At 42.8% G+C, this 27835-nt stretch overlaps 2 protein-coding genes across 12 annotated transcripts in view; both read right to left on the bottom strand.

The window, feature by feature from the left end:
• Positions 1-844: 844 nt before the first annotated feature.
• Positions 845-17277, bottom strand: PPIH (peptidylprolyl isomerase H). Of its 3 annotated transcripts, none has more exons than XM_086716668.1 (10): positions 17128-17276; positions 16721-16785; positions 16376-16399; positions 16061-16105; positions 15749-15791; positions 11906-11998; positions 8471-8558; positions 7954-7994; positions 7069-7157; positions 845-1046 (listed from the first exon to the last, which is right to left on the bottom strand). In XM_086716668.1, the coding sequence occupies exons 1-9, from the start codon at positions 17191-17193 to the stop codon at positions 7089-7091; spliced, it is 534 nt and encodes a 177-aa protein (XP_086572794.1). In that variant the 5' UTR covers positions 17194-17276; the 3' UTR covers positions 845-1046; positions 7069-7088. The 3 variants fall into 3 exon arrangements, with proteins under 3 accessions (XP_086572794.1, XP_086572793.1, XP_086572795.1); XM_086716667.1 differs by having other exon boundaries at positions 845-1022; XM_086716669.1 differs by lacking the exon at positions 7069-7157 and having other exon boundaries at positions 845-1022; positions 17128-17277.
• A 2005-nt stretch (positions 17278-19282) lies between these two features.
• Positions 19283-27835, bottom strand: part of CCDC30 (coiled-coil domain containing 30) — a 128613-nt gene continuing 120060 nt past the window's right edge. For 8 of the 9 annotated variants that reach the window (XM_086716658.1, XM_086716657.1, XM_086716660.1 and 5 more), the window contains 3 exons: positions 26960-27074; positions 20190-20257; positions 19283-19832 (listed from right to left, as the gene is read on the bottom strand). In XM_086716658.1, coding sequence (XP_086572784.1) covers positions 19634-19832; positions 20190-20257; positions 26960-27074 — 382 coding nt within the window. In that variant the 3' untranslated portion in view covers positions 19283-19633. Of the gene's footprint in view, positions 19833-20189; positions 20258-24858; positions 24956-26959; positions 27075-27835 lie in introns of those variants that run through there. The other variant, XR_015254643.1, reaches the window with a different exon arrangement.

The raw sequence follows: 27835 nt of genomic DNA, 5'->3' as shown, positions 1-27835 counted from the left end.
AGGGCCCTTACACCAGCTCCCTTGGACCCTAATACACTGAAATGGCACTTTTAACCAGGTTCTCTTCTGTCATAGAATTCAGCTCCGTGCTACCTCTGCCACTGCCAGGAGGTGAATCATCCCCGCCCATGAGCCAAGAGAGAAAAAGGAGGAATGGGATAGCATAGAAACTGCCTCTTGAAAGCAACACTATGGAACTCCCTTTACCTCCTGAACATTATGCTCAGTGGGATCTTTCTATGTTGGGCTAGGTCCTTTCAAAATAAGCATTTTCCAAGGCATGTTACTGTTTACAAATTACCTTCCTATCCATTCTCGTATTTGACCCTCTCAACAGTGTTATGAAGTACATACGTATTATTATCCCCATTTTACAGAGGAGAAAACTGGGGCTATGAAAGGGGAAGAAAATTTCTCAAGACCTCTGTTGTTTATAAAATGACCCCAGATTGAAACAAAGATTTTTGAGTAAATTATTCCCAATTCCTCATGATCAAGACACATTCTACCAAATGGTCTCCCATCCACAACTATCCCAAGTTAGTGACCCTTTTCCCACAGGTTCTAGAACCAACCAAACTGAACCTACTGGGGATATCCTTGGAATAACTAGTGCTTCTAGCCCTGAGGCTTTACCGTCTTTGCCCAGCAGCTGGAGCCTGAGGGGGGACTGCTACAACTGCTTGCAGGTCTGAGGCGTCACCTAGTCACAGCCACAGTTGGGGTCTGGTCCCCGCTAGCCCTGGCAAGGGCCAGTCTTCCCAGCTGAAGCTAAAGCGTGAGGAGACAGTCTGTTATTACAACCATTTAAAAACAACACGTGTACAAAAACAAAAAAAAAAACAAAAAACAAACAAACCACTTTATTTACAGTTGAAAACTTAAGCAGAATATCTTGGGTTCTGAATCTGTGATACTTCCAAGGTCTCTTGATCAAAAAGGGCAGCAGCAGGCAGGGAAGCAAACACAGGGGCCAATCCAGATTATCTTACTCAAGAGCGTCACCCAGAGCAAGGGAAGGCCTACAATGGCAGAGACGTGGAAGTCTGTTAGGGATGGAAGAGATAAGCAGCTCAGAGGCACTGGAAGGGGACTTTCATGAGAAACAACACCCCCGGCTCTTCTCTACACTCCTAATCTTCTTTTCCCAAAAGAGCAGAACTGGTCTCTTGCCCTAGGTCAGACCTTTGGTTCCCCAGGGTAAAGTTGAGAGGTATATTACATAAGAACCAAGAAGAAAGAAACTAACATTTATGGCCACACATATCATCGCATTTATTTACCCTTCAGAACCTCTGTGCAGTATATATCGCCTGTAGTTAAGTAAAGGAGAAAACTAGAGTCCCAAGGGGTTTAATGGTTTGACAGTGATGGGGCTTCCTGGTCTACTCGGCTCCAAAGTCTGTGTACTTTTTGCCAGACCTTGACGGCTCTCTGTGGAACTCTAGAACAAAGAGAAATCCTTCCTCCTTGCAGGTTTTGGTCCCAGGGTTATAGAGAAAGTAAAGTCACACCCTCTGTTTATGGCCTTGGAGTTAGCTTTACTAAAAGAACAGAATGAGTACACTCAGAAACTATGGTCTCCCTCTCCCTAAACATAGCCACACCCCTTTTCCTCCAGGGGACAGTGAGTCCTGGTGTCATACTGCAGGCTCAGACAGAAGTTTAACCCTGGGCCCCCAAGCAGAATGTACAAAACTGCATAGATGTGCTTTGTAAGTTCCATGGTGCTCCAGGATCTAAGCTGTATTGTAGACCAGGCACTGTGTTTGTCAGTCAGCATGGTCTCTGCCTCAAGGAGTTCTGTCTAGAGAAAACCAAGTGAACACATTTGTGATATGCTGCATTAAATGCTGTGTAGAGAGATGAATCAAGTGCTGTGGGAGCACTGAGGAAGGCGCCGTTGCCTGGGCCTAGACCTGGGAGGAGATGGAGTAACCAGGGAGTGACTGACACACTGATATCAGCCACATGCTCCTCGGAGCAGCTGAGAGGAAGGAGGATTTGTTAAAACTATGTATATACAGTATATATTTCTCTTATAAGATACATGCTCAATATAGAAATTTCAAGCATATACACAACAGTAGGAGCAACGGGAAGAAAGGACTCTGCTATCTCTACATTGCAGAAGTAACCATTACTAACAGTTGGCTATATGTCACAACAGTAATTTCTGAAAGAGTTACTCAAATGTACTAAATCTTGACTTTGTCACTTAATGTACCCTAGAAATCTGCCAACACATACACATCTACCTTTAAGGCCATGTAGTATTTTGCTGATGTGGTGTACCTCAATGTTTGAGACCTGATTATGAGGCTGGGAGCTCTGCCTTTGTACTGGATCGAACTGGAATACAGCCATTTTCCCCTCCCCTCCCTTTTTTAGCTGGCAGGGCGTCTGTCTTTCAGGGCAGGGAACAAACAGTGTCACAAACCCAGCAGGCATGCAAATATTTGCTGCCAAATCTCTGGAGCTCCGTAGACCCGTATTTTCATGTGGAACCTGTTCTCTGGCCTGGACTGCTGCAGTGGACACCTCCCTGGCCTGAGCTTATCCTCCACATGGCTGCCAGAATCATCTTCAGAATGAGGAAGTCCAATCCCCAAGTTTTCCTGCTCAAAATCCTCCAGTGGCTCCTCTTGGCCTGGTTCTTTTTGGAGGGTCAGGCTCCCTTTTGAGAATCTGGGGAGTACAAAAGACTCTCACCCCCGGGGGAAAAAGGTGCATACTGTCTAAAGCCTACCTCAGGATAACATATGAATGTCTCAGACTGCATTGGTTCTCACGAGTGGCCCTGGCCTCCACCCGCCTTACCTCTTACCCTTTGCTTTTCTTTCATACCTTCCTGCTTTGGCCATATGGAATTATTAGCAGTGTCCCTTACACTTTGCCCGTGCTGTTCCCTCTGCCTGGAATGCCTTCCCATTTTCGCCACCCGAGACATTCTCTTCTTTCCTGTACTCAGCCAAAGCATCGTCTCTTCTGTAGTCTTCCCAAACCACTCCAGGCAGACACAGGCATTCTGGCTTCCCTGACTTTTTCCAGTCCGGTGCTTTACTCTACTGTAATTGTCAGTTTCCTCAAGAGACTGTGAGTTCCCTGAAGACAGGAACTGGGCTTTTCATATTTGCAGCCTCATACGCAGCATGGGACCCATCTCAATTAAGTAGTGCTTAGTCGTGGAAGGAATGAAGGACCGGTCTGTGTGCCACCAACATGTCTTTCATAACCTTCCTCTACAGTAACACATCATATCGACAGGTAATCCCAGGAGCTGGGGGACAGTGTGTCCTAAAGCTCAGTAATTCCAACAGCACCGTCACCAGTGTCCTCATAACCATCATCCACAAGTACAATTAATTTTTAACATAATCACAACTTTAATAATGCCTTACTGTAAGTTATAATAACTGTAAAATTATGTGTTGCGCTAATTATGTATTCTTTCTAAGATGCAAATGCTAAAAGATATTCATCACAGGACTACCTAAAGCAGTGTTACCCACATTTCTCTGATAAGAAGCATCTGAGGTGCTTGTTACAAACACAACATCCAGGATCCTAACTCAAACTCACTCACTCAAACTCTCCAGGGGAGGGATCTGGGAATTAGTAGGTTTAACAAATGCCCCCGAGTGATTTGATTCTTAGGGAAATTTGGGAAACAACGACAGAAGAAAGCTATCTACACCTTGCTACAGGCCCCAGATTTGTGGATAACTGGAAGGGCAACAATTCAGACTAGCTGGGCTGCCAGACCCCACAGCTACTCTCTATTCCAAGAGACGCTCTGGCTTTCAAAACAGAGGTTCCACCAGCCCTCAAGTGGTTGTAAGTAGCAAAGAACCCAGTTCAGACTAGAGCAGGCGAACCCTGAGGGCCAAGGTTCACTTATGTATACCTAACCAAATTCCTCACAAAAAGCTTTCACAGGACCCATGGAGATTAAAAAAAAACCATGGTTTCTACATCTAGAGTTGTACAGAAACTTCATCCTCACCAAAACCAAAGTCAGGACCCTAAGGCAAAACACAGAAGTTCTAGAAGGAAGTGCTTCCTAGGGAAGTACTGCTGATTAAATCACTGTACCTGTCTTCTATCTCCGTCCCATCTTCTTTTATTTCCAGTGCCTAGGCACAAGGCCCCACATGCATGATTAGGTGATACTTTGATTTGAAGGCAGTAGATTCCTGCTGGACCAGGGCCACCAAGAGAGGATCTCCTGGGTCTTTTCTGACTGGAATATGGTGGCTTCTCAATGAGAAAGCAGGCTCTGTTATTCCACTATCGCCTTGCCACTCAAAGTCAGCATCAGCATCTCCCAAGTGCTAGTTAGAAATGCAAAATCTCTGGCCCCATCTAGACCCACTGAACCAGAACCAGCATTTTAACAAGATCTCCTGGTGATTTGTAAGTGCAGTAAAGTTTGAGAAGTACTGTTCAACAGGGCTTGAAAACAGCCTCCGTATTGGCTGTCAACCATTATCCTGCCCAAACAACCTGGGAGAGCTGAAACACTCCCATGGGAATTAGAGATGCTTATAACTTTAACAGCTAGGAAGGTAAATAATGGGATGATACTCCCATACTCCCTGGGGAATTAATCTCTACTTTTCCTTACTTTCTCCCACATCACATTACTTAGAAACCCAAAGCACCTAGATTCCCTAACACCTTAAAACTCATGATAAGGATTTTTGGTAAAGTTAAATGAGATCATTCAAGTTCTTAGCTCAATTATCTGAGCACAAGAAGAATAAATAAATGATAGAAGATGTAATAAATGATAACTGCTATTATTATATTGCCCCTAAGTATTAGCTATGAAAGATTCAATCCTGAGCAAGTCAGGGGTAGGAGACTGAATTGGAGGTACTATATTTAAATTTAATTAAAATTAAATAAAATAAAAAATTCAGCCCTTCAGTCACGTCAGCCACATTTCAAGTGCTCAACTGTCACATGTGGCTGGAAGCTGCATGATGGACAGCACAAACACAGAACATTTCCACCACCACAGAGAGGACTTTCTATTGGACAGTTCTGGTCTAGAAGCCTCTGGAACATCAAATGGCCCCTGTGGGATCTGTTCTGCTTGGGTTGCAGGCTGGGAAGAGAGGCTTCCACGGGGGCAAAGGTTTACATGCCCTTTGTTATTAAGGGATGAGGAGGGGAGGGTTGTGAGAGCCACCCTCAGAAATCAAACCCCCAACAAGGACTGCCACTAACTTTCTGTAAGGGACTCAGAAAAACACAGAAAAAAGGCCCCAAACAAAACATTTCTAAACTTTATTCTTTTTTTTTTTTTTTTTAATGTTTTATTTATTTTTGAGGCAGACAGGGATGAGCATGAGCAGGGGAGGGGCAGAGAGAGAGAGAGAGAGGGAGGGACACATAGAATCTGAAGCAGGCTCCAGGCTCTGAGCTGTCAGCACAGAGCCCAATGCGAGGCTCGAACTCACAGACTGTGAGATCATGACCTGAGCTGAAGTCAGACACTTAACCGACTGAGCCACCCAGGCACCCCTAAACTTTATTCTTTTCATCTCTGTCCTCCAGTAGTGATCAGTGGTCAATCCTTAAAAGGAAAAGGACCTGGTAGCTTAACTTAGGTTCAGCAAAGAAATAAGTGGGATTAGGAGGGAAATGCCAGCCACTACTGAAGGGGGACACCAGGTTGAGAGCTAGGGACCTCTAGTACTGATAGGAGAGACAGCTCAGGGTGTCACCTGTGCCTGAGAAGGGACCATCTGGCTGGACAAGAGAGAGGACCACGTGCAGCTTCTAGCACACACTTGTGCACGCCTGCCAGCATTTGCTAACACCAGTTCCCTGCCTAAAATGCCTGACATTCTCCCTCTCTATTAACTCATGTAGTAAATTTTTAATAAATGCCTGCAAGTGCCAGATGCTATGAACACAAATTAAGTCACATAAAGAGGTATGTACAGTCATTAAAATGGTCTGACATTTGACTACATCTCCATTCAGAAAAAAAAAGGCAGAGAAAAGAAAAATAAATTCTAGATAATTTAACTATATAAATAAAATCATAGAAATATTAGAAAAAATACAAAAGACATTATGATTTGAGATACTAAGGACCTTCTTAAATAAGACACAACCACAAAAGCCATAAGAGAAAAGACTGATAATTTTGACCCCATCAAAATTTAGAACTTCTGTTTAACAAAGAAGATCACCAAAGTTAAGATAAGCAACACAATGTTAGTTTTTTGCTTAAAATACATTCTGGACAAAAGAGTCACGACATATAAAATAAAGAACAAAGATTCAGAATTTGTAACTATTCAAATCCTAAGAGAAGGGTAAAAAAAGCTATATGCTACAAACATAGTATATTGTCAGGTTTTCTTTTTTTAAGTTATTTAGAGAGAGCGAGCGAGGAGAGGAGCAGAGAAAGAGAACCCCAAGCAGGTTCCACACTCACGAAGTGTGAGATCATGACCTGAACCAAAATCAAGAGTTGGACACTTAACCGGCTAAGCCACCCAGGTGCCCATTTTTAATTTTATTTTTATTATTATTATTTTTTAATGTTTTATTTATTCTTGAGAGAAAGAGAGACAGAGCACGAATGAGGGAAGGGCACAGCGAGAGAGGGAGACACAGAATCCGAAGCAGACTCCAGGCTCTGAGTTCTCAGCACAGCCTGACATGGGGCTTGAACTCACAAGCCTTGTGATCATGACCCGAGCCGAAGTCGGATGCCTAACCGACTGAGCCACCCGGGTGCCCCTAACTTTTTTAATGTTTATTTATTTACTGTTTTTCAGGTTGATACTTTGTAAACCGCAAAGTGGTAGGAGGAAAATGCCCTAATAACCCTTTCTCTTTAGATCCTTACAATGAGCCTAAGAGATAAATATTATCTCCATTTGACAGATGAGGAAACAGGCTCAGAGAAGGGAAGGGATTTCCCTAAGGTCACAGGGACAGGAAATGGGCTCAATCCCCAAGTTTTCAAGTCTAAAGTTCTTTCCCCTAGACGGTGCTGACTTCACTAGGGACTCCTAACCAAGAGGAGAAAGACACACGTACCTGATCAGTCTCGCTCTGGACTACATCTCCCCACACTGTGAGATCACCACAGGTAGCTTGGGCTTATTGTTGGGGCCTGTGGGCACATTCTAGGAGAGAAAGCATGGTGGAGATTCATCGACTTACACATGCACTCACCAAACATTTACTGACGCCTGCCAGCCCCTGTACTAAGGACCGAGGACTCAGAGACTGAAATGGTAACAGTCCATGCATGTCCTAGCAGAAGGGTATAGATAATCCAGATCAAAAAGAAAATGTACAACATTTAAAAAAAATAGCAAACCTATGACATATAACAGTGTAATAAGTTACAAGAGGGAGTTTATACAACAGGGCAGAGGAAGCAACTAAAGTGCTGCTTAAACAGGTCAGGGAAGGATTCACACAAGAGAGGACATTCGAGCTGGGCCTAGAAGGACGAATGGGATCCCACCAGGAGGAAAAGAAAGAAAAAGAGCATTCCAGTGGCAGAAAGCAACAAGAGGCAGGAATGTGTATGGCATATTTAGAGAAGAGCTAGTGGCCTAACGTGACTAGAACATGGAGGCAGCAGTGGCAGAAGAGGCTGTGGAGAGACAGCGGGGACCAGGTCATGAAGGATCTTGAATTCAATGCTGAGTAGGACTTTATCAAGTAGGTGAAGGGGCCACCAGAGGCCGAACCTCAGTGTGCACTAGAGGCAAATTTACAGGCCAAGATAACAGAGGGGGGGGTCCTTTACTCCTGTACTCCCTCCCCCTTCCTGAGGAAGCCCATGCAACTGGAGGCAGTAAACACTGGACCTAACACACTGGAGCCATCTCCTGGCTCTCCAGCCCCTCCACACTAGTCAGGTGCTACGGGACCAGAATGGGCGAGAGAGGAAATAAAAATAGGACTCACCTCAATCTTTCGCATCACTAGAAGTCCATCAATGATTTTTCCTGTGGGAAGAGTACGAGCTGGACTTTATTACTCTCATTTGCAGAGTATTTTCCAGCTTGCAATGTCCACTCTTATCTATCATCTCATTTGATCTTCATACGACCATCTGAAAATTGGGACTTGATGGAAGTGAAATGATTTGCCCAAGGTGACAGTTCATAAGGAGCAGAGTACTAGGTCTGAGCGACTACAAAGCCCCACTGTACGACGCTGCCTCTGTAGGACATTTCTTAAGTGATACCATCCGGGTCCACCCCAGACATACGTATCACCCAAGTGGTTGCATTCGACATCACACAGCCCTCTGCTCTTCCCTCTAGCTCTCTCCACCTCCCATCACTTCCGCCTTCCCTGCTACTGCCAGAGCAGTTACACCAGGTGGGCACTCTCAGTACTGGAGTCTGGGGGCTGGCTCCTTTGGACATCCCACTCTGGGTGAATGGGGCCTGGACTCCAGGACAGGAATAGGACTCACCAAATACTACGTGCTTCCCATCCAGCCAATCACATTTAGAGCAGGTGATGAAGAACTGGCAGCCATTTGTACTGGGACCACTGTTTGCCTGACAGAAACCAAATATACCTTCAGTGAGTTTTCCTGGCCATGCTAGCCGAAGGGTGAGATTCCCCCAAAGAGCCTATAGCCCTGATTCCATTCTTTCAGCAAACCTTACTGAATATCTACTATAAGCCAGTTCCTGAGCTAGGATCCAAGGATACCGAGATAAATAGGATACACAATATCTGCCGTCAAGGAGCCAGATTCTTGAATAAATGTACAATTCCCCTGCAGTGTGAATTTTTATTAAAGGAACAATTGTTCATGGGGCCCAATTTGCTGTATTTAATCCAATACTGGTTAGAACTGGATTACAGTTATAAACTAGATACCAGTGAGAAAAAGCCTGTTGCCTATGCCATAAACTGAATAGCTTTGTACTGCATCATAACAATGGTAATAAAGAAGTTTAAGAAGGTGCGAGAAGTTGCTACACTAGTGCTGTGCCAGGAAAAAAAGACTACATGTAATCAATGATGTTTGCTTTTTACAGCTACACCCAAATCTTTTACTATTGAATTTTACAGGAAGAAGTATTTTTTAATTGAGAATCTGAGAGTCTACTCCCCTGAAATTCTTTCTGTATCTTTACATTTCATAATGCACTGTAAAAGAACAGGCAAGTATTACAATGCAAAGTAATACTTTGTAAAGCGAAATTTAACTTTCATAGGAAGTGTACTTTCATATTTTACATGTTGATACTACTAAACTGCCTTTAATATGCTAAATTCAGATTTCTGTACATTAACAAATCCAAGTTACCTTTTAAAAGCACTGCCCTACTAACTCTGTGCACATTTTATTGCATACTTCCCTTATTTTGGAAAAAAGGAGTGGAAAATGGGAAACTGAAAGTACTATTAACAGCATAGGTCTCCTAAAATTAATATGACTACAGCAGCACTGGAAATTATTAGATAGGTCACTAGCAGTAATTGAATGCTTAATGGATTTAAATTGGTTGATTCTGTGTTCAACCGTGCAAGAATAAAAATGTGTATGAAATACATTAAAGACACTGTCCAGGGGTACATTCTCATTGGGGATTTTATATTATACTTAGAAATTCCCCATGTGAGCGCTGCCTGAGTGGCTCAGTCGGCTGAGGGTGCCTGAGTCAGCAGCAGCAGGAGGGCGCTGTGGAACAAGGGCTAGACTTCCCAGACTCCCAGTTCTTTCCTTTCAATCAAGCTTTCCACCAATCAATCTACCTAAGTAGCTGCTTGCTGTATAAATATTTATTAGCAAACAGGCAGGAAAACAGTCCCATGTGTTTTTATAGCTCAGGGGACACGATCTGCCCTTAGCCACTTATTTATTCATTCTTTTAGGCAGCATGGCTTACTACTTTCGAGAAGAAGCTCTGGAGCCAGGTGATGACCTAGCTGGAATCCCAGTTTCACCACTGAACGTGTGACCTCAGATTAGTCACATAACCTCCCTGTGCTTCGATATCCTCATTTGTACCCATTTCAAAGGGATGTTGAGAGGATTAAAACCAATTAATGCAAATAAGGTGCTTGTTGAGTAACTGTCCAATAAATGGTAGCCATCATTCTGATTATCTTTCAGTGATTCATGTTTATAGGTATCTACTCAGCACCTTTCAGTATCAGGTAGTAAGTAAGGCTTGGAGATCAATGAGGCCCTGTCCCTGCCCTTGGGTAACTCATGATTTAGAGGATGGAAACAAAAACAAGGACATTACACGGTATGTGAAAGGACAGCACAACTTCACCAGTGTCAGCCTGAAGGGCGTAGAGACCAATGTTTCCTTCCAGTTTTGAGTCCTCCATAGATGCTAACAAGTGGCATGCACCTAGAGGGTTCTAGTCCTCCTGGCAAAGATCCAAGCCCACCTAAACTACTCCTGCAGCATTAACCTGCACTTGCCTGGCCTGGCTGTCTGAAAAACGGGACGTGCACACTGTTTGCTAGGCTTAGTGTTGCCCAGTCCTCATGGCAGCCTCCTTCCTGGCTTCTCTGCCCCCAGCTCTCCATTCCCATCTGCCACTCACACTGCAGCCAGGGTCTTCATTCTAAATCACAAAGTTGATCAACCCTGCTCAAAAAAGCGTACACCTCTCCATAACCTGTGAACTCAAGTCCACACACTTCATCCTTATTCTGGCATTTAAAGCACTTTAGGAGCTAGACCCACCAGTCTCTTCAGTAGTCTCTACTGGCCCTTCCCCCTCCCCATGCACATCCTATGTTCTCATCACCTTCCTCACCTTTGGTCCCTTGACTATGCCACCCTGCCATTTCATGGTCACACAGCTTTGCCTAGGCTATTTGCTCAACTTGAAATGCCATCTGGAATAGAGCTCCTTCCAGAACTCAAAAGCTCTCCCATCTATGAAGCTGTTCCTGACCCCTCAAAGTAATTACTCTCATTCCATGGGGCCCTCACGGTACTTTTACATACCCTAAGGTGCCCTCATCTTAATACACAGTGGCATGAATTACACTATACTGGACTTGTCATTTTGCATGTGTGATTCCCCCGTTAGATGTTAAGTGTCACAAGGGCAGGGATCAGGTCTGTATCCTTGTACCCTACCCTGACCTGATACAAAGTGGGTGTCGGTAAACCTTCACTTGATAAAGGCCTGTGTAGATAAATGGAAGGGGAGGCAAGAAGGACAGAAAGTGTGCCTGTAAATATTGAGTCTGGGAGAAAGAGTGTGGGGAAACTGCCAGGGAAATGGGTGATGAGGGGAGGCAGGGAGGAGATTGGAGAGTGAGAGGGAAGGAAGGTGAGACGGGTAAGGAAAAATGAGGGCAGAGTGAATACGGAGAAGAAGGGGGAGCGATCAGGAGTGGGTAGATGAGGGGGTTAAGTGGGGCAGATAGGGAGCTGAGAAAGGCAAGTGAGATGTGGGAGTGGGGGGTCTAAGTAGGAAGGGGTGCCAGGCCGAGGGAGCGAGAGTGGTCAGCGAGCCCAGAGGAGGACCAGCCGGGAGGCAGCATGAGTGGGAAGTCATCTCAGGACGCCAGGGTGGAGCACCAAGTGCATGGGCGCCATGTCCCGACAGCACAGCTGGCTGCACTCCGAGCGGCAGGGCTGAAGGCTGAGCCGCACACCCTCGCTCGAGCGAGGTAAGAAAACACACATCAGAGTTTCAGTTTTGCCCGCCCCCCCAAAACTTCCAATGCTGAGGGCCCAGCCCAACCAAGTCAAAGCCAACTGAGGAAGGAGGTAGGTGTGGCAGAGCTGAGTCCTGGGACAAGTGAGAGAAGTAAAGAACGAGCTTCCATCCCAAGAGATGGCACCGTGCCTCAAGGGGCGCCCACAGACACGCTGGCTACAAATCTAACCCAAAACCTTGACTGGCTCTCACTTACCATGGAAAGCAGGCCTGGAGCGGAGTGCCTAAGTTTAAAATTTTCATCTGCAAATGGCCCCCGGTAAATACTGGCGACTCCAGTACCATCTCCCTGAGCAGAGAGAAAGGACGTGTTAGCAAGTGTTGAGTGTTGGGCTCCCCCTCTTTGGGCCCCCTGGAGGAATGCTGCTGTACCATAGCCAACTTTTTGAAGGTGCACTCTTACTCCTGAAGGTCACTTTGGGAGCCATACCTCTCTGACCCTGTCTTATAATCAAAGCCGGCCCTGTCCCAGGCACCTGCAGCTCACAGACTGGCCGGGGCATCTCACAGATTGGGTAAAACAGATCACAGCTGGGCCTCTAGAAAGGTCAGTTAAGACAAGGCAGAGTAGGGAACAATAGTATAGTGATCCCATACATAATCCTTACCACTCCCAAAGACTCTCATGCCTGTTATCAAATAAAATTACCCACTTAAGTGCCACTATCCCTGCTCCCCAAAACTGCAGGTTGATGGGCTCTTGGAAGCCTAGTCTGTATGGACACCACGCTCTTGACCAAAGTTGATTGATCCAGGAGAGCACACCTAACTAATGCAGGGCCAACTAAAGTTCCTTCTCTGGGAATCATGAAGGACTGATGCTCTCTTTGATGTTGAATGTGTATCATGTAAACCTGGAAGCCAGCAGTGGCCATGCTCTGCAAGGTGGACTGGAGAACAGAAAGAGAAGGCAATACACAGGTGTAGAGAGCATGAGAGAAACAGAGAAAAAGGACTGCCTTGGTCCTATGTGGCTTTCCAGTTCTTAGTTCTGTTTCTTCTTAAACTAGCTTAAACCAGCTTTATTTTCATTATCTCTTTGCTCTTCCAGTAACCGTGTGGAATAAGCGCTATCATCTTCCTCATTTTTCAAGTGAGCCAACTTATGTCAGGGTAATAAAGCAACTTGACCACAGCCATATTTGCAGTACCTTAAACAGAATCCCTGGGGTCTAAAGCTAATAATGAGAAGGTGCCTGCCAAAACCCAATCTCTTCCAGCCAAAGAATATTGGGTGAATGGTAGAGAGGGAAAGCACCGGCCTAGGGCAGAATCAAAGGGCCCTTATTGTGAAAAAGATTATCAAAGGGTATTAACATAAGCCAAGGAAGGAAGAATCAAAATCAAAATCAAACCTTTATTTGACTAAAAATTATCAATAAAACTAAGCTCTGTATGGTGGAAAGGCCTGGATGTGAGTTCCAGGTCCATCATTTATAAGCTGGGAGAGTCACTTCCCATCGCTGAGCTTCAGTTTCCTCAACTATCAAGTGAAGATGAAATCACCTGCTCTTTACAGCGTTGCCATGGAGATCGAATTAAACAGTGTCTGAGAAAAGACCTTGCAATTGATACACAATTATATAAATGTGAGCTATTATATCTTTAACTCCACATAAATACCTACATATATACAGAAGGAAGAGAAAAACAAGTTCATTTCCAATTTCCCAACAAACCTGGGGGACAGATCAGTTACCACATCGTTCTCTATAATTACACTATCGGTTGCTCTCCAGGAGCCAGAGTAGGGAAAATGACAAAATTAATTTTCAGAGAAAATAATAGAAAGCAACTTAAATCTTTTTACCACAGTGGATTGATCAAATAACTTATCTATTCATAATGGAATATTAGGTAGCTATTATAAAAAATGACTTAATGACAAGGGAAAATGTAGATAATTATTAAGTATAAAAAATTAAAATATATACGTGATTTTAAGTCTGTTAAGAATTATATTTGACACACATACACGTGCAATGATGAGACTGGCAAATGTAAACTAAAATGCCAAGAATATATTCCTTGAGAAGTGAGATTCCTTGAGAGATAATTTTGCAATTTTGCAATCAGAAAAAAAATTATTAAAACAAAGAAACACATATTCTTGGTCCAACTTTAGAAGGTCTCAATACCTACTTATTCTGCTTCTTGCTCATTCTATTTTTTCTTTCCTAAGAGTGGCTCTGAACAATTGTTTCTTGCTGACACAGCCTCTGGCTGACCAACTGTACTGTCTGATTCTAGAGCTATCAGCAAACGACTAGATGTGCCTGGCAATGATGCAAGAAGTTGGTCCTGGCCCTCTTAAGACAACATGGCAACACAGGAGCCTAGGGAAGAAAGAAAAGAAGGCAGAGAATAGATTCTTAGCCCTTCTTACCAGCTAACAAAAAAGTATACGGTCACTCAAGCCCTACTACCATCAGTTATGGCCAGGGATTGCAAACTTAAATGCCTACAGAGGCAAGTGACATAAATAAGGAAAGCAGGCGGTAGTGGCTGTGGTGAAACGGCAAGGACACATGCTATTTAAATTTTTTTTTTCCACGTTTTTATTTATTTTTGGGACAGAGAGAGACAGAGCATGAATGGGGGAGGGGCAGAGAGAGAGGGAGACACAGAATCGGAAACAGGCTCCAGGCTCTGAGCCATCAGCCCAGAGCCTGACGCGGGGCTCGAACTCACGGACCGCGAGATCGTGACCTGGCTGAAGTCGGACGCTTAACCGACTGCGCCACCCAGGCACCCCCAAGGACACATGCTATTTAAAGGGAGCAGTTACGTGATTCCAAACAATTGTTGCTATGTGAGAAACACAGGCCTAATGCACCTCTATTTTCCCTTTAGAGAGAAAACTCTGGAATTTTCTGGTGAAATTTCCCAGTTTTACAACATCACACACATGAAACAAAGCATATCTGAAAGCCTGATTTGGCCTAAAATCTGCCCCTTTGTAACCTTCCCTAGATAGGAAAGAGACAGGTCTTCAAAAACTCCTAAGAATTAGGGACACCTAGGTGGCTCAGTTGGTTAAGCATCGACTTCAGCTCAGGTCATGATCTCACGGCATGAGTTCAAGCCCTGCATCAGGCTCTGTGTTAACAGCTCAGAGCCTGGAGCCTGCTTCAGATTCTGTGCCTCCCTCTCTCCCTGCCCCTCCCTGCTTGCACTCTGTCTCTCTTTCTCTCTCAAAAATAAATAAAACATTTTAAAAAGTTAAAAACAAAATAAAAAAACTCCTAAGAGTTAAATAAATATACCTATGAAGGAGAAAGAATGTCTTCCAGATCCAAGAAAATCCCAACATGACTAACCAAATGATATAAATAAGAAAGACCATGCACACAAGAGGTTGGCCAAGGACAAAAGTAGGTTTAAGAAGAAAAGATATGGTTTATTCAACACCTGCCAAGGTCAGAAGAAGGAAATGAGACTTGGTATGAGAGACACAGGTAGTCTAGTCAAAAGAAAGACATGCTTCGCAGTGAAGAACTATTCCACCAGGCCCTCCTAGAAAACAGAGGAAATACCCCTCCAGAACAATCTATCTCTGATGCTCTAATTCTTTGTCCACTAATCAGTTTCTGATGAAAAACTCAGCTTTCCAGGCATTGTGATATGAGGAATGGAAGGGAAATGGGGCATAAGAATTTAGCTCACTGGAAAAGGACTTACTGCCATTTAGAAATTAACAAAAAAAAATTTCATCTGATATCTATCGAAGTTTCATGTGACTAACTAGTTTGTGTCTCTCATGAATCATCTATAGGTGTGCTGGAAAAGTTCAGTTTCTGGCCCTAAAAGGCTAAGATTTGGAAGTCAGTGACTCAATCAAAACGCTGATGTCTATCATCTAATGGTTAAAGAGTAGTAGCCAGCAACCCTAAAGGACATTCCTATCACCCCCTCCTCCTTCAAACTTGGCTACTGTTTTCAAGCCTTAAGACTGGGCCCTGTAGTAAAAACAGCAGTAGCAGCAATAACAAAAAACAACATTCCTATAGGTCTTTGATAGCAAAGGAATAGTACTTACATTAACAAAATCCCCACCCTGAATCATGAAATCCTTTATGACCCTGAAACAGAGAATTAAGGATCCTGAGAGAAGGCTCTGCGGTTTAGAAAAACATTGATTTAGTCATTATACTTTAGATTAACATTGATTTAAAAATAAAATGTTTATCACTTTGGCTTTTAATAAGCCTTCAAATCAGCTTTTGAGTTCACAAAACCATTCCTTCTCAAGATCTAGGAATTATCCTATGGTTTTATTTTCCTCTAAAGAGACTAATCCCCTAAGGAAGTAATTCTAAAAGCCTGTAGCGATGGCTTGCAAAGGACTTACCTGTGGAAGGTGCTCCCTTTGTATCCTATTGGAACCCCATCTTTTCTATAACCAAAAACAAAGAGACTTGGAATGATGACAGGCAATCATAGGCCTTTCCAGTTTACCACACACTCGAGCCAAGGGACTCTCCTAAAGCTCAGGAGAACAGAGACAAAGAAGGCAAATAAACTGAAGACAGACCCATGGCGGTATTACCTATTACTGTCACCAATAATCATTCAAGGCCTGCCGGTGGTTCCCCCCAAAACCCCACTGCAGCCCCAGGACACGCTTCAGGAGCAAGCAGAGAAACCAACCACGTCTGAGACTTACCTGAATTCTCCAGTGCAGAACTGTCTGAAAGAGAAAAGAGTGAATGATTCAGTCACCATGACATCACAGCTGAGAGCGCCCCTAATATAGGAGGTGGGGGTGGGGTAACATTCGCGCCAGCAAGCCCATCAACTGGCCAGCCGACGTCCAAACACTAAGCATAAAACTAACAACATATATTGACATGGGAACAGTAAAAACGGTGACTATTCAGACAGAGCGATACAAAGGGGACTCAGATCTCAAGGGCAGTGAGTGGACGGATAGAGGCAGGCAGACGATTCCGCAGACCGGTCCAGCTTCTGCTTGGGTTAATCTGGCAGAGCTGGAGCATCATCTTCTTACCTAAAATTTTCGGCCGTTTTAGGCACAACGTCGGCAAAGAGCTCGATCTTCATGCGGCCAACTTCCTGCAAGCGGCAGGAGACGGTCAGAATGGCCGGTCCAAGACCACCGAGGACTCAGCCAGCAGGGAACAGGAGGGTCCGACCCCTCTCTCCCGCTTGCCGCTTGGTCTCTCCCACCTCCGCCTGCATAGTCTATCCTCGCGTGGCGCCCATTCCCTCCCCCATAGGGGCGCTCAAATGTGAAAGACTCCTCCTCTCCCTCCCTCGCCCCCGCCCCGCAAGTCGGTAGGTTCTGGTCCAAGTAATGCTATCTGGCTTCTCGACTCCGCTTTCCCTGGGTGGGTGAGATCTTCCTGGCTGGCCCCGTGCAGTGTCCCTTGGGCGCGGCGGCTGCCTGGACCTCACCTGCCCGCCAATGCTGACATCAAAGAACACCACAGGATTGACAGGGCTTGAATTTGCCACCGCCATGGCTGCGACCCGGAAGCAGAAGTCAGAGGCGCCGGGTTCCGGTGAACCTGTTCCCCGCTCCGCCAGTTTACTCTCCGGCGCAGGCGCGGAACCAACCAACCTAGGCCGGGTCCCGCCCCCGGAAGCCCCGCCCTGCGATCCCCCCGCGGAGTGGTCTCTGCGTCTCTCGACGAAACTGGGCGTTGCGGTGGTGGCTTCGGCCAGGAGTGGCTTCGGCCAGGACTTCTAAACCGCTATACGTGGTGTTTCTTACCCCCGCCTATGCGCCCTACGAAGACAGGAATCTGTTTGTCCTCGGCGCTTAGAACAGCCTGACATAGGTACCCCTTCTTTTAAGTCCGGACACCAGTTGGGGCACAAGTTTCCGCTTTTGTCACCTACAGTTCATTCCTGCAGAGCAGCTAGAGCTTTTTTTTTTTTTTTTTTTTTTTTTTTCAGCTGGAGCTTTTAAAATTAATCTGCTTATAAATCATTTCTGGCTTCCCATGTTTAGAATAAAATCCAATTCCTTACATACAAGGGCCTATATTACATTATCTGGCCCCGCATACCTGGAGCCAGATAGGTATGATACTCAGGCCTTTCTGTCCCTCGAGATCACGGAGATCGGTACTGTAGAGACCTGGTAATGTTAACTGTCTTTAATACTCTTCTAGGTCTTAATGGAGGTAGGAAGTGCCCCTTGTACTTCAGGTCTCAGCTCAAATGTCACTCAGAAGGGAACACTGGCACTCAGTCTAAAGTAGCCCACTCTTTCAGATCCATCACTGGTTTATTTCCTCATGCCAAATTTGTCTGTCTTTGACAGACTATAGGTGAGCTATAGTGCCTACTATTGACTAGCCCATAGCAGGAATTCAGTAAATAGATTCGATGAATTGAGTGAAAGAAGGTGACCTTGGGCAAAGTTTGGAGCCAGAGCATGTATCTGATACAGCTATTATGTCTTATAGCCTTTGATCATCCTTTCTAGGTCAATGGTCTGAGGAAGCAAGGGTTACATGTAAAAATTCAATGTGTCAACTTATATCTTTTTTTAATTTTTGGTTACTTTTCCTTTCCCTTTGGTCTCCTTCTCTATCTCCAATTGAAGAGGAGGAGAATAAGGAGGGAAAGGGGCAGGAAGGGAAGAAGGAACAGGAATCACCCTTCAGTATACTTTATACTATTTTAAAATGATTTTTTTAATTGGTAATATCCAATGTTGATGAGGTTGTGGAAAGACTAGTATATTCAAACTGCTAGTGAAAATAAATGATGATATCTAGCATTTGTTAAGCAGTTGCTAAGTTCTAAATGCATGCATGCTTCACTTCATTTGGTCCTCACAACTCTATGGGACAGGAATGACTATTGTTCTCATTTTATGCATCAAGAAATTGAAGCTTGGAGGTTGACTATAGAAACATTATGTTGACACAACTTTTTTTTAAAGCAATGAGATAAGTGATATACCAACACTATATAACATTTGTATCTGCTGACCCAATTATGCTCATCTTTTCTGGAGTAACTCAATAGAAAAAAAGAGCTACATTCACAAACACTTTCACCACAACATAATCTCAAATAGTGAGAGAGTAGAAACAACTAAAATGCAAACAACAGAATTTATGGAACATCAACATGATAGGATATCGTGTGGCTATTGAAAGAATAGTTATGAAGACTATTGAAATACAGGAAAATGTATTATAATATATTAAACTAAAAATCAGACCATGAAAATGAACATACAATACAACAACCATTTAAAATCTATGCATTTGAATAACCAAAAGGAATAAATGAAAATAGTTGTGTTGAGAATGCAGGATTATAGGAGATATCTTTTTCTTTTTAAAGTATTTGCTTTGGGGCGCCTGGGTGGCGCAGTCGGTTAAGCGTCCGACTTCAGCCAGGTCACGATCTCGCGGTCCGGGAGTTCGAGCCCCGCGTCGGGCTCTGGGCTGATGGCTCAGAGCCTGGAGCCTGTTTCCGATTCTGTGTCTCCCTCTCTCTCTCTGCCCCTCCCCCGTTCATGCTCTGTCTCTCTCTGTCCCAAAAATAAATAATCGTTGAAAAAAAAAATTTAAAAAAAAAAAAAAAATAAAGTATTTGCTTTAATATGATTACATTGTTTTTAACTTTTAAAAAATGAATAATACCCATAATAGTAAAAACGTGCTGAATTAGCCTATGTATGCTCTGCTGAACAGAAACCTAATTAAACCATTGAACTAATCACTATTATTGATCAATACAAGGATATTTGAGGATATCAAACAAACTTGAGAAATCCATTTTTACAACTGGTTTAATGAATTTATCAGCAATTCTGAAGGCTCCTGGTTGATGTCCCATGAGCATCTGTGGTAACTGTTCTCCATGTCATGTTCCACCTTCATGCCCAAGCTTTAAGTTAGCAGCTTTGATCAGCCTAGTTTAGCCACCAATGATTTTATAGTTCTGACTTCTGGTCTTCTTCTACGATGCAATGTGTCTCTTTAAGAAAAGGCACATTTACATATCCAGCTTTAGAATTCTGTGAACATGAAAGAGACTTGGAGGACTTGGGGTTTGGCATTGCTTCTTCTGACTTATTTTCTTCAATCCCTTGAAGACTTCCATCTGACTCTACCAAACCTGTTCCTGAAAAACTAAGAACGGCCATATGTGAGAACTTTGTGAAAACAGGATGTCCTGGTAGCACTTTGGGGGTATGGGGATAAGGCATCAATAGGATTTCAGTTTTTACAACTGTCAAGCACAAAGGAAACCAAATAACATTTAGCGTAAACTTATGTTTATGATTACTTTCTACCTTAAGTCAAGATTCTGTCAGGTGTAGGAGTGAAAAAGTGGAAAGAGAAAAGGAATTGGAAAAGGATTCAAATACTAAATATAAAACAAAATTACCCCCAAATGCTATGTTTCTTCAAGACAACAAGCAACTCAGGATGAGTTAGGCAGACATGAGTCTCAAGCATGCAGTTGATTGTCTTGGCTTTACTAACCTGGAGTTTGGAAGGGGCAAGATTTTATAAAATACTTCAAATTCAGGGATGTTACTAATTTTTGTCTCCTAAAAGAAAAGAAAGGATGAATATTTAAAATTATAATAATAAGCCATTGGCCATACTATCCTAAAACTTATACTTTATATACATTTTTGGTTAAAGATTTAATCCCCTCACTACATACCTGTTAGGATGGCTATCATAAAAAAGACAAGAGAAAACAAATGCTGGTGAGGTTGTGGAGAAAAGGATAGTTGTGCATAGTTGGCAGGCATGTACATTGGTGCAGCCACTATGGAAAACAGTATGGGGTTTCCTCAAAAAATTAAAAATAGAAATACCATATGATCCAGCAATTCTACTTCTGGATAGCTGGAGAAAATGAAATCACTGTCTGAAGATATCTTCACCCTCCCCAGGTTTGTAGCAGCGTTATTTACAACACCATGGACAGATAAATGGGTAAAGCAAATGTGACACACACACACACACACACACACACACACACACACACACACACACACGGAATGTTATTCAACCATGAAAAAAGAAGGAAATCTTGCCAATTGCAAAGACATGGATGGACCTTGAGAGCATTATGCTAAGTAAAATAAGTTAATTAGAGAAAGACAAATACTTCATGATCTTACATATATGTACAATCTAAAAAAAAACCAAAAACCAAATTCCTAGAAGCAGAGATCAGATTTGTGGTTGCCAGAGGTGGGGGTGTAGTGGTTGGAGGAATTAGGTGAAGATGGTCAAAATGTACAAACTTCCAGTTATAAGATCAATTCTGGGGATGTAATGTACAACATGAAGACTATAGTCAACAATAGTGTACTGTATATTTGAAAGTTGCTGAGAGAGTAGATCTTATAAAAGTTCTCATCACAAGGGAAAAAAACTATGTGAGGTGATAGATGTTAACTAATCTTAACGCGATAATCATTTTGCATTGTATACATATATCAAATCATTATGCCGGATACTTTTAACTTATACAATGAATGTTATATGTCAATTACATCTCGATAAAACTGAAGAAAATGTAATTCCTAAATACCTGAAGAATATTTGGCAATTATAAATCTTACACTTTTGTATTAGCGCTTTCATTGTAAGCCAGCTTTTTATATCTATTTTTATACATGAATTACTTTATATTGGCTGATATAATCAGTCCATTCTACTTTCAGGTAAGTTTTTATTTAATACTCTGATAAACATTTTATGTCCCTTTAAATCATGGATAAAAAGTATCTATGTTTTGGTAAATCCTATGACTTTATTTTATTTATTATTTTTTTTTCAACGTTTATTTATTTTTGGGACAGGGAGAGACAGAACATGAATGGGGGAGGGTCAGAGAGAGAGGGAGACAGAGAGTCGGAAACAGGCTCCAGGCTCTGAGCCATCAGCCCAGAGCCTGACGCGGGGCTCGAACTCACGGACCGCAAGATCGTGACCTGGCTGAAGTCGGACGCTTAACCGACTGCACCACCCAGGCGCCCCAAATCCTATGACTTTAAAAACCAAATACCCTTGGGGCGTCTGGGTGGCTTGGTCGGTTGGGCATCCGACTTCGGCTCAGGTCATGATCTCACAGCTCATGAGTTCGAGCCCCGTGTCGGGCTCTGTTCTGACAGCTCAGAGCCTGGAGCCTGCTTCGGATTCTGTGTCTCCCTCTCTCTCTGCCCCTAACCCACTCGTATTCTCTGTCTCTCTCAAAAATAAATAAACATTAAAAAAAATTAAAAACAGGGGCGCCTGGGTGGCTCAGTCGGTTAAGCGTTCGACTTCAGCTAGGTCACGATCTCACAGACCATGTGTTCGAGCCCCGCGTCGGGCTCTGGGCTGATGGCTCAGACTCTGGAGCCTGCTTCGGGTTCTGTGTCTCCCTCTCTGTCTGCCCCTCCCCCGTTCATGCTCTGTCTCTCTCTGTCTCAAAAATAAACGTAAAAAAAAAAAAAATTTAAAAAGAAAAAATTAAAAACAAACAAACAAACCAAATACCCTTTCTCACAGGAACCAATCAACACAGACCAAATTTTACATACAGTTATGGAGGCTTATTGATTCCCCTAAACTTGGACCTCTGTTTAACCTTTGATGCACGCCAACTAGTTCCTGTAAGAAATTCTTGGTTGTGTTGAAATAAATGAGAATCTTTTATAAGGAGGAAAAAACTAGCATTCAGAGAAATTTATGGGTGGCTCAGTCAGTTAAATGTCCGACTTCAGCTCAGGTCATGATCTCACAGTCTGTGAGTTTGAGCCCCGTGTAGGGCTCTGTGCTGACAGCTCAGAGCCTGGAGCCGGCTTTGGATTCTGTGTCTCCCTCTCTCTCTGCCCCTCCCCTACTCATGCTCTGTCTCTCTCTGTCTCTCAAAAAAAAAAAAAAAAAATGAATAAATGTTAAAAAAAAAGAAAAGAAATTTTACTAGACTGAGAGGACCAGGCTTGAATTCTGGCTCTACTAATTAGACTCTGATATGTCTTGTCACCTGAGTTTTGTTTCCTACATCTAAAATGAGAGAATAACAATACCTAATCTTCCAGTGTTGTGAAAATTAACATGAACATACCTAACAATGGGAGGAACTCAGTAAATATTCAATATATATTGAAGCAAGTGAATGTATGTGTACTGGGAGAAAGAAGCTATATTTATTGAAGGCCATCTATTTGCCAACTATTACATTGGGTAATTTATGTACATTATTCTAATTATCCTACTTTATCCCCAGTTGCCATCTCTGAAATTCATTCATTCATTCATTCTTACAATAGCTTTATGAAGATATAATTCACACACTATATAATTCACTCATTTAAAATACACAATTCAATTGTTTTTAGTATATTCACAGGGTTGTACAACCATGATTACAATCAATTTTAGAACATTTTCATCGCTCCCAATATAAACCTAATACCCTTTAACTATACCCCCTTATCCCTCAATGCCTCAGCCCTAGGCAACTACTCATCTACTTCTTTGTTTATAGATTTGCCTATTCTGGTGACCAGCTGTTTTCATTTCACATAATATCTTTAAAGCTCATCTGTGTTATAAGATGGATCAATACGCCATTCCTTTTTATGGCTGAATGATATTCTGTTGTGTGGATATACCACATTTTATGTGTCCATTCATCAGTTGATGGACATTTGGCTTGTTTATACCTCTTGGCTATTATGAATAATGCTGCTATAAATATTCATATGCAGATTTTTATGTGGAACAGTCACCTTTGAGTGTCATTACTTCATTTCCCAGATGAGGGAACTAGAAGGTGAACAAGGTTTCCCTTTTTCACACAGCTAGTAAAATGCTGAGCTGGGATTTGGCACATAAGGTGCAATGAGAAAACCTATCAAGGGCACAAAGCCAGATTTTGGGAGGGGAGGATAAGATTTTGGGAGGGGAGGATTCAGAAAAAGCTCTATGGAAAAGAAGCTATTTAGGTTGCATTCTGAGAGACAGTTGGAACAAGGCAAGAGAAAATCTGAGGGAAGAAAGGCGTGGGAGAAGGCAGTGGAGGGAGAGGGATTTCCTGGAAGAGCCTGAAGCTGATGCCATAGAATTCAGGGACACAAACAATGTGGAGCCCAGAGTGGAGAGAGGAACCAACCAGGGATGAGATGCGATGAGATGGATAAGAATGACAGAGGCAAGGTCATGGAGGATACAAACACTGCATTGGAAAATTTGGGTTTTATTGTGAAGACTGTGGGAAGCCATTGCATCGTTTTGAGTCATATGCTCAGAGTGTATTTTGTAAATATACTTTGGCTATAGATTAATGGAACAGTAGGACTTCAAAACACAAAAGCCAGGAAGATGGAAGAAGGAAAGTAGGATGTGTCTTCCCAAGTAAGGGAAATACAAGATCCAGAGGGAGGACACCTCAGAGCTTTGGGGGAAACCATAAAGAGATTGGTTTCATTTGATCAGGCTTGTTTGATGTCAGAAAGGCATTTCCTACGTGGCTTCAGTTCTCCTGGCTCAGACATCAACAACTCTGGAAGCCTTCCCTAAGTACCCCAGATAGGTTTAGATATCGCTCTTTCTGCTTTCACAGCATTCTGGGCCTACGGCTATTATAGAACTTGCCACAACGTATGGTAGTTGCCAGCTATCTGGCGTCACTCTCACTAGGGCTGAGTTCTGTGAGGGCAGACACTGTATCTCATACATCATCATATCTAGACCATATAGGGAACAGAATGAGGCCCATATTCTATATTGGATTATAATGCCTATATATGTCTAATAAATATTTGCTGAAGGAATGAACTTTGTCTTATAGACAAAGGAAGTCTCTGAAACTCTATGAGATGAAGTGCTATGAAAGCAGGTAGTGCTTCATGAAGATTAGTCTAGAGGCATGGGCAGGACAGATTAGGAGGAAAGACTGCATTAAGTTGTTGCTGTAACTCAAGTGCTAAGTGCTTGGGATGCAGAGGGTAACATGATGGACATAGATCCTGCTCTCATGGAGTATATTTATAATCCAGAAGAGAAGAAAGATGGAATTACAATGCAGGAAGCAATATGGTCTCTTACAAGGCTAGGTCCCTAGTTACCCCAATACCCTTGAAAGGGAAACAGTAGACTTAGGGTATAATGAGATAGCAGCTAAGAACAAAGAACAAAGTACCGAAGAGAGTTGTTTTCAGTCCGTGCTCTTCTACTTCTTAGTTATGTGCCCTGGGCAATGATGTCACTTCACCTCTCTAGAGCTCAGTTTTCCTCAGCTATGAAAATGGGAATCTACGTTGTAGATTAAATGAGATAATATACATAAAATGCTTAGTGCAATAACAGGCACATAGTAAGCACTCACCAAAGGTCAAGTTCTCACCACTTTAGCTTCTGAGGTATTGCAAGGAAGGAAGAGATCTAGGATATATCTGATCTCAGGATCTATATGCTGGTCTGTTTTTAGCATGATACTCAATTACCGAGAATCAAGAGATATGAGAAATGTCAGCAGTTGCTGTGTGACTCAGGCATATCATTTAACCTCGTTGAGTTTTCTCTCCCTCCTGTATAAAATGAGGGGGCTGAATTGGAAGATCCTTAAGATTCTAAATTTAAAAACAATTTTGGGGTTGTTTAACAGATATGAAGATGCTATAAGTTGGTACTTTTGTCACATGTGAAACATTGAGCTCGATGTAGTGTAATCCTGACCCATGTCACATTTATTTTGTTTGAGGATACTATTGTGGATATCAAAGCTATATCCGTTAAGGCTCCAACTCACCACCTATATAATACTATAGTGCTTATTCATGTATGTCTCTGCCCTTCTCTACTAGACTAAAGACCTCTGGAAACAGGGTCTATCTTCATATTCCTAGGACATAGCATAGTTCCTGGAATGGATGAATGTTTGTTGAATGAATAAGTAAAATAGTGAATGACTAGACAATTTTTTAAAAATATTTATTTATTTAAGTAATCTCTATACCCAACGTGGGGCTCAAACTCACGACCCTGAGATCAACAGTCACATGCCCTTCTGATTGAGCCAGCCAGGCACCCATGAATGACTAGACAGTTGAGCATAGTTGTAGCTCAAGCAAAAACATAAACTACTGGAAATTAAGCCATATAATCTGGCAGTTCTCCTTTTTTAAAAAAATAGTTTTTTTTGGTCCTGTTTTATTTTAGAGAGAGAGAGAAACAGCGTGAGCAGGGGAGGGGGCAGAGGGGGAGAGAGAGAATCTTAAGCAAGCTCCACACTCAATGCAGTGCCTGACACGGGGCTCAATCCCACAACCCTGGGATCGTGACCTGAGCTGAAATCTGGAAGCGCCTCTGGAAGTTCTGCTTTTGAAAAAAAAAATCTACAAGACAACTCATATGGCTTGGAAATAATCACCTTTCCTAGAGCAAACCAGATGTGGGTCTTATGCCCATAGCAATAGTACCCAACAGGCAGGAGCTACATAAAGTATCCTGGGATGAAACATCTAGGAGGTGATATAAGCCAGGGGAGAAAGAAAGCAGCCTCTCTCCTGGATTCAGAATGCAACTCTGCTCCTTGAAGTCCCTCTTGCTGACACATTCACCAGCTAGACTCTGGACCTTCTCTGAACTTATACTCTTTGCCACATCTGCCTGGACTTGGCCACTTGTCTGTTTGGATTTTTGTAACATAATTTCTCGGACTCTGACTCTCTTTCTTTCTCTGACTCTGATGTTCTCCTTAGGCTTGACTCCTTGCCAGACCAGACTAGCTTCATTTACCACTAGGAGTCTCAGATATGCTCATTTCTCAGACAGGGCTAAAACAATCCATGGCAAACAGGGTTGTTGAGAATGAGGCATATCTGTGAAAATATTTAATATTCATTCACTCTGAAATGTTTATGGAGCACCTGCCTATAGATACAATGACATACGAGATACAATCCTTGCCCTCCAGGGTCTCACTGCTAAGTGGATGAGATAGAGAAGCAAAATAGGCAATGATGATACAGTGTTAAGGAAGAAGCTATGAAGCATGCACAAATTGCTTTGGGATCACATAGGATGAGAGTATTTAATAAAAGCTGACCCAAAGAAGAGCAAAGCTGGCCAAGAGTAGTCTCGGGGTGTGCTGCCCTGGTGCAGCCAATGGGCCTCTTTGCCATAGTCCACCATGAGGCCAAGTACAGCCTACAGCTACAGGAAGACGAAGGGAAGAGAGAACACAATAGTCTTAGCAACCAGGCTTCATATGAAGGCCCTCATAGCAGCACCCAGCTTACCTCTTCTCTGCGAATCTGGATGCTCCTTATGATACTCTCTAAGAAGCCAACCTGGTGTTTGAGCCAGAGACTGGTTTCCTGCAAATGCTTATTTTCTTTGTCCAGGAGAAGTACTCTAAGAATGGGATAAATCAGAGGAATAACTAAAAATTACTGTATTTTTACCAATTTATTACTTTCTAACTAATAATATAGTATTATTATAAATAATAATAATGCATAGTATTTATTAATTACTAAAAACTCAAAACTGTGTCCTCACTTCCCACTAGCTCTGGGTCTTAGCCCACTGCCCAGATTTTGGAACCAACTTTGGCAGAATAATTCCTACCATGTTCCAAGATGAAGTCGAAATTAATAAGCTTCTGGCCTATACCTAGTCATTAAATACAAATTGAGAACAGAGACATGCTGTATGCAACAGAGAAACTTAACAAAGGATACGATCCTATTCAGGGGTGGGACTGAAACAAGAGACTCTGCATCCCTTCAAATATTGTAGCTACACAGACTGCATCTGGTTCTGATCTCATACAGTCATCCTCTACTTTTGTAGTAGCAGCAGCAGCAACAGGAATAGTAATAGTAGCAGCAGTAGTAGTAGCAGTAGCACCAATAACAGTAGCAGTAGTAGTGGTAGTAGTAGCAGTAGCAGCAGTAGTGGTGGTAGTAGTGGTAGTAGTAGTAGTAGTAGTAGTAGTAGTAGTAGTAACAGCTGCAGTAGTGGTAGCAGCAGCAGCAACCATTTACCAAGTACTTACCATGCGTTTAGGCACTATAACCTACCCACAGAGTAGACACTTAAAACTGTTCATATATTGTCTCATTTTTTTTATTTTAAATTTTTTTATGTTTTTTTTTTTTTAATTTATTTTG

Source organism: Puma concolor, chromosome C1 (assembly GCF_028749965.1).
Source record: "Puma concolor isolate L17-30 chromosome C1, mPumCon1.1.hap2, whole genome shotgun sequence".
Taxonomy (NCBI): domain Eukaryota; kingdom Metazoa; phylum Chordata; class Mammalia; order Carnivora; family Felidae; genus Puma; species Puma concolor.
Note: the sequence above shows the minus strand (reverse complement) of the source record. Positions and strands in the feature narration are given on the sequence as shown.

What these genes read in the sequence shown, in the direction of transcription:
- PPIH (XM_086716668.1), bottom strand. Translation starts at nt 17,193, where the DNA reads ATGGCGGTGGCAAATTCAAGCCCTGTCAATCCTGTGGTGTTCTTTGAT. An exon ending in TTCTGCACTGGAGAATTCAG is followed by an intron (nt 16,106 to 16,375) that starts GTAAGTCTCAGA and finishes TTTTGGTTATAG; the next exon opens with AAAAGATGGGGTTCCAATAG. An exon ending in TAGTGATGCGAAAGATTGAG is followed by an intron (nt 7,158 to 7,953) that starts GTGAGTCCTATT and finishes TTTCTCTCCTAG; the next exon opens with AATGTGCCCACAGGCCCCAA.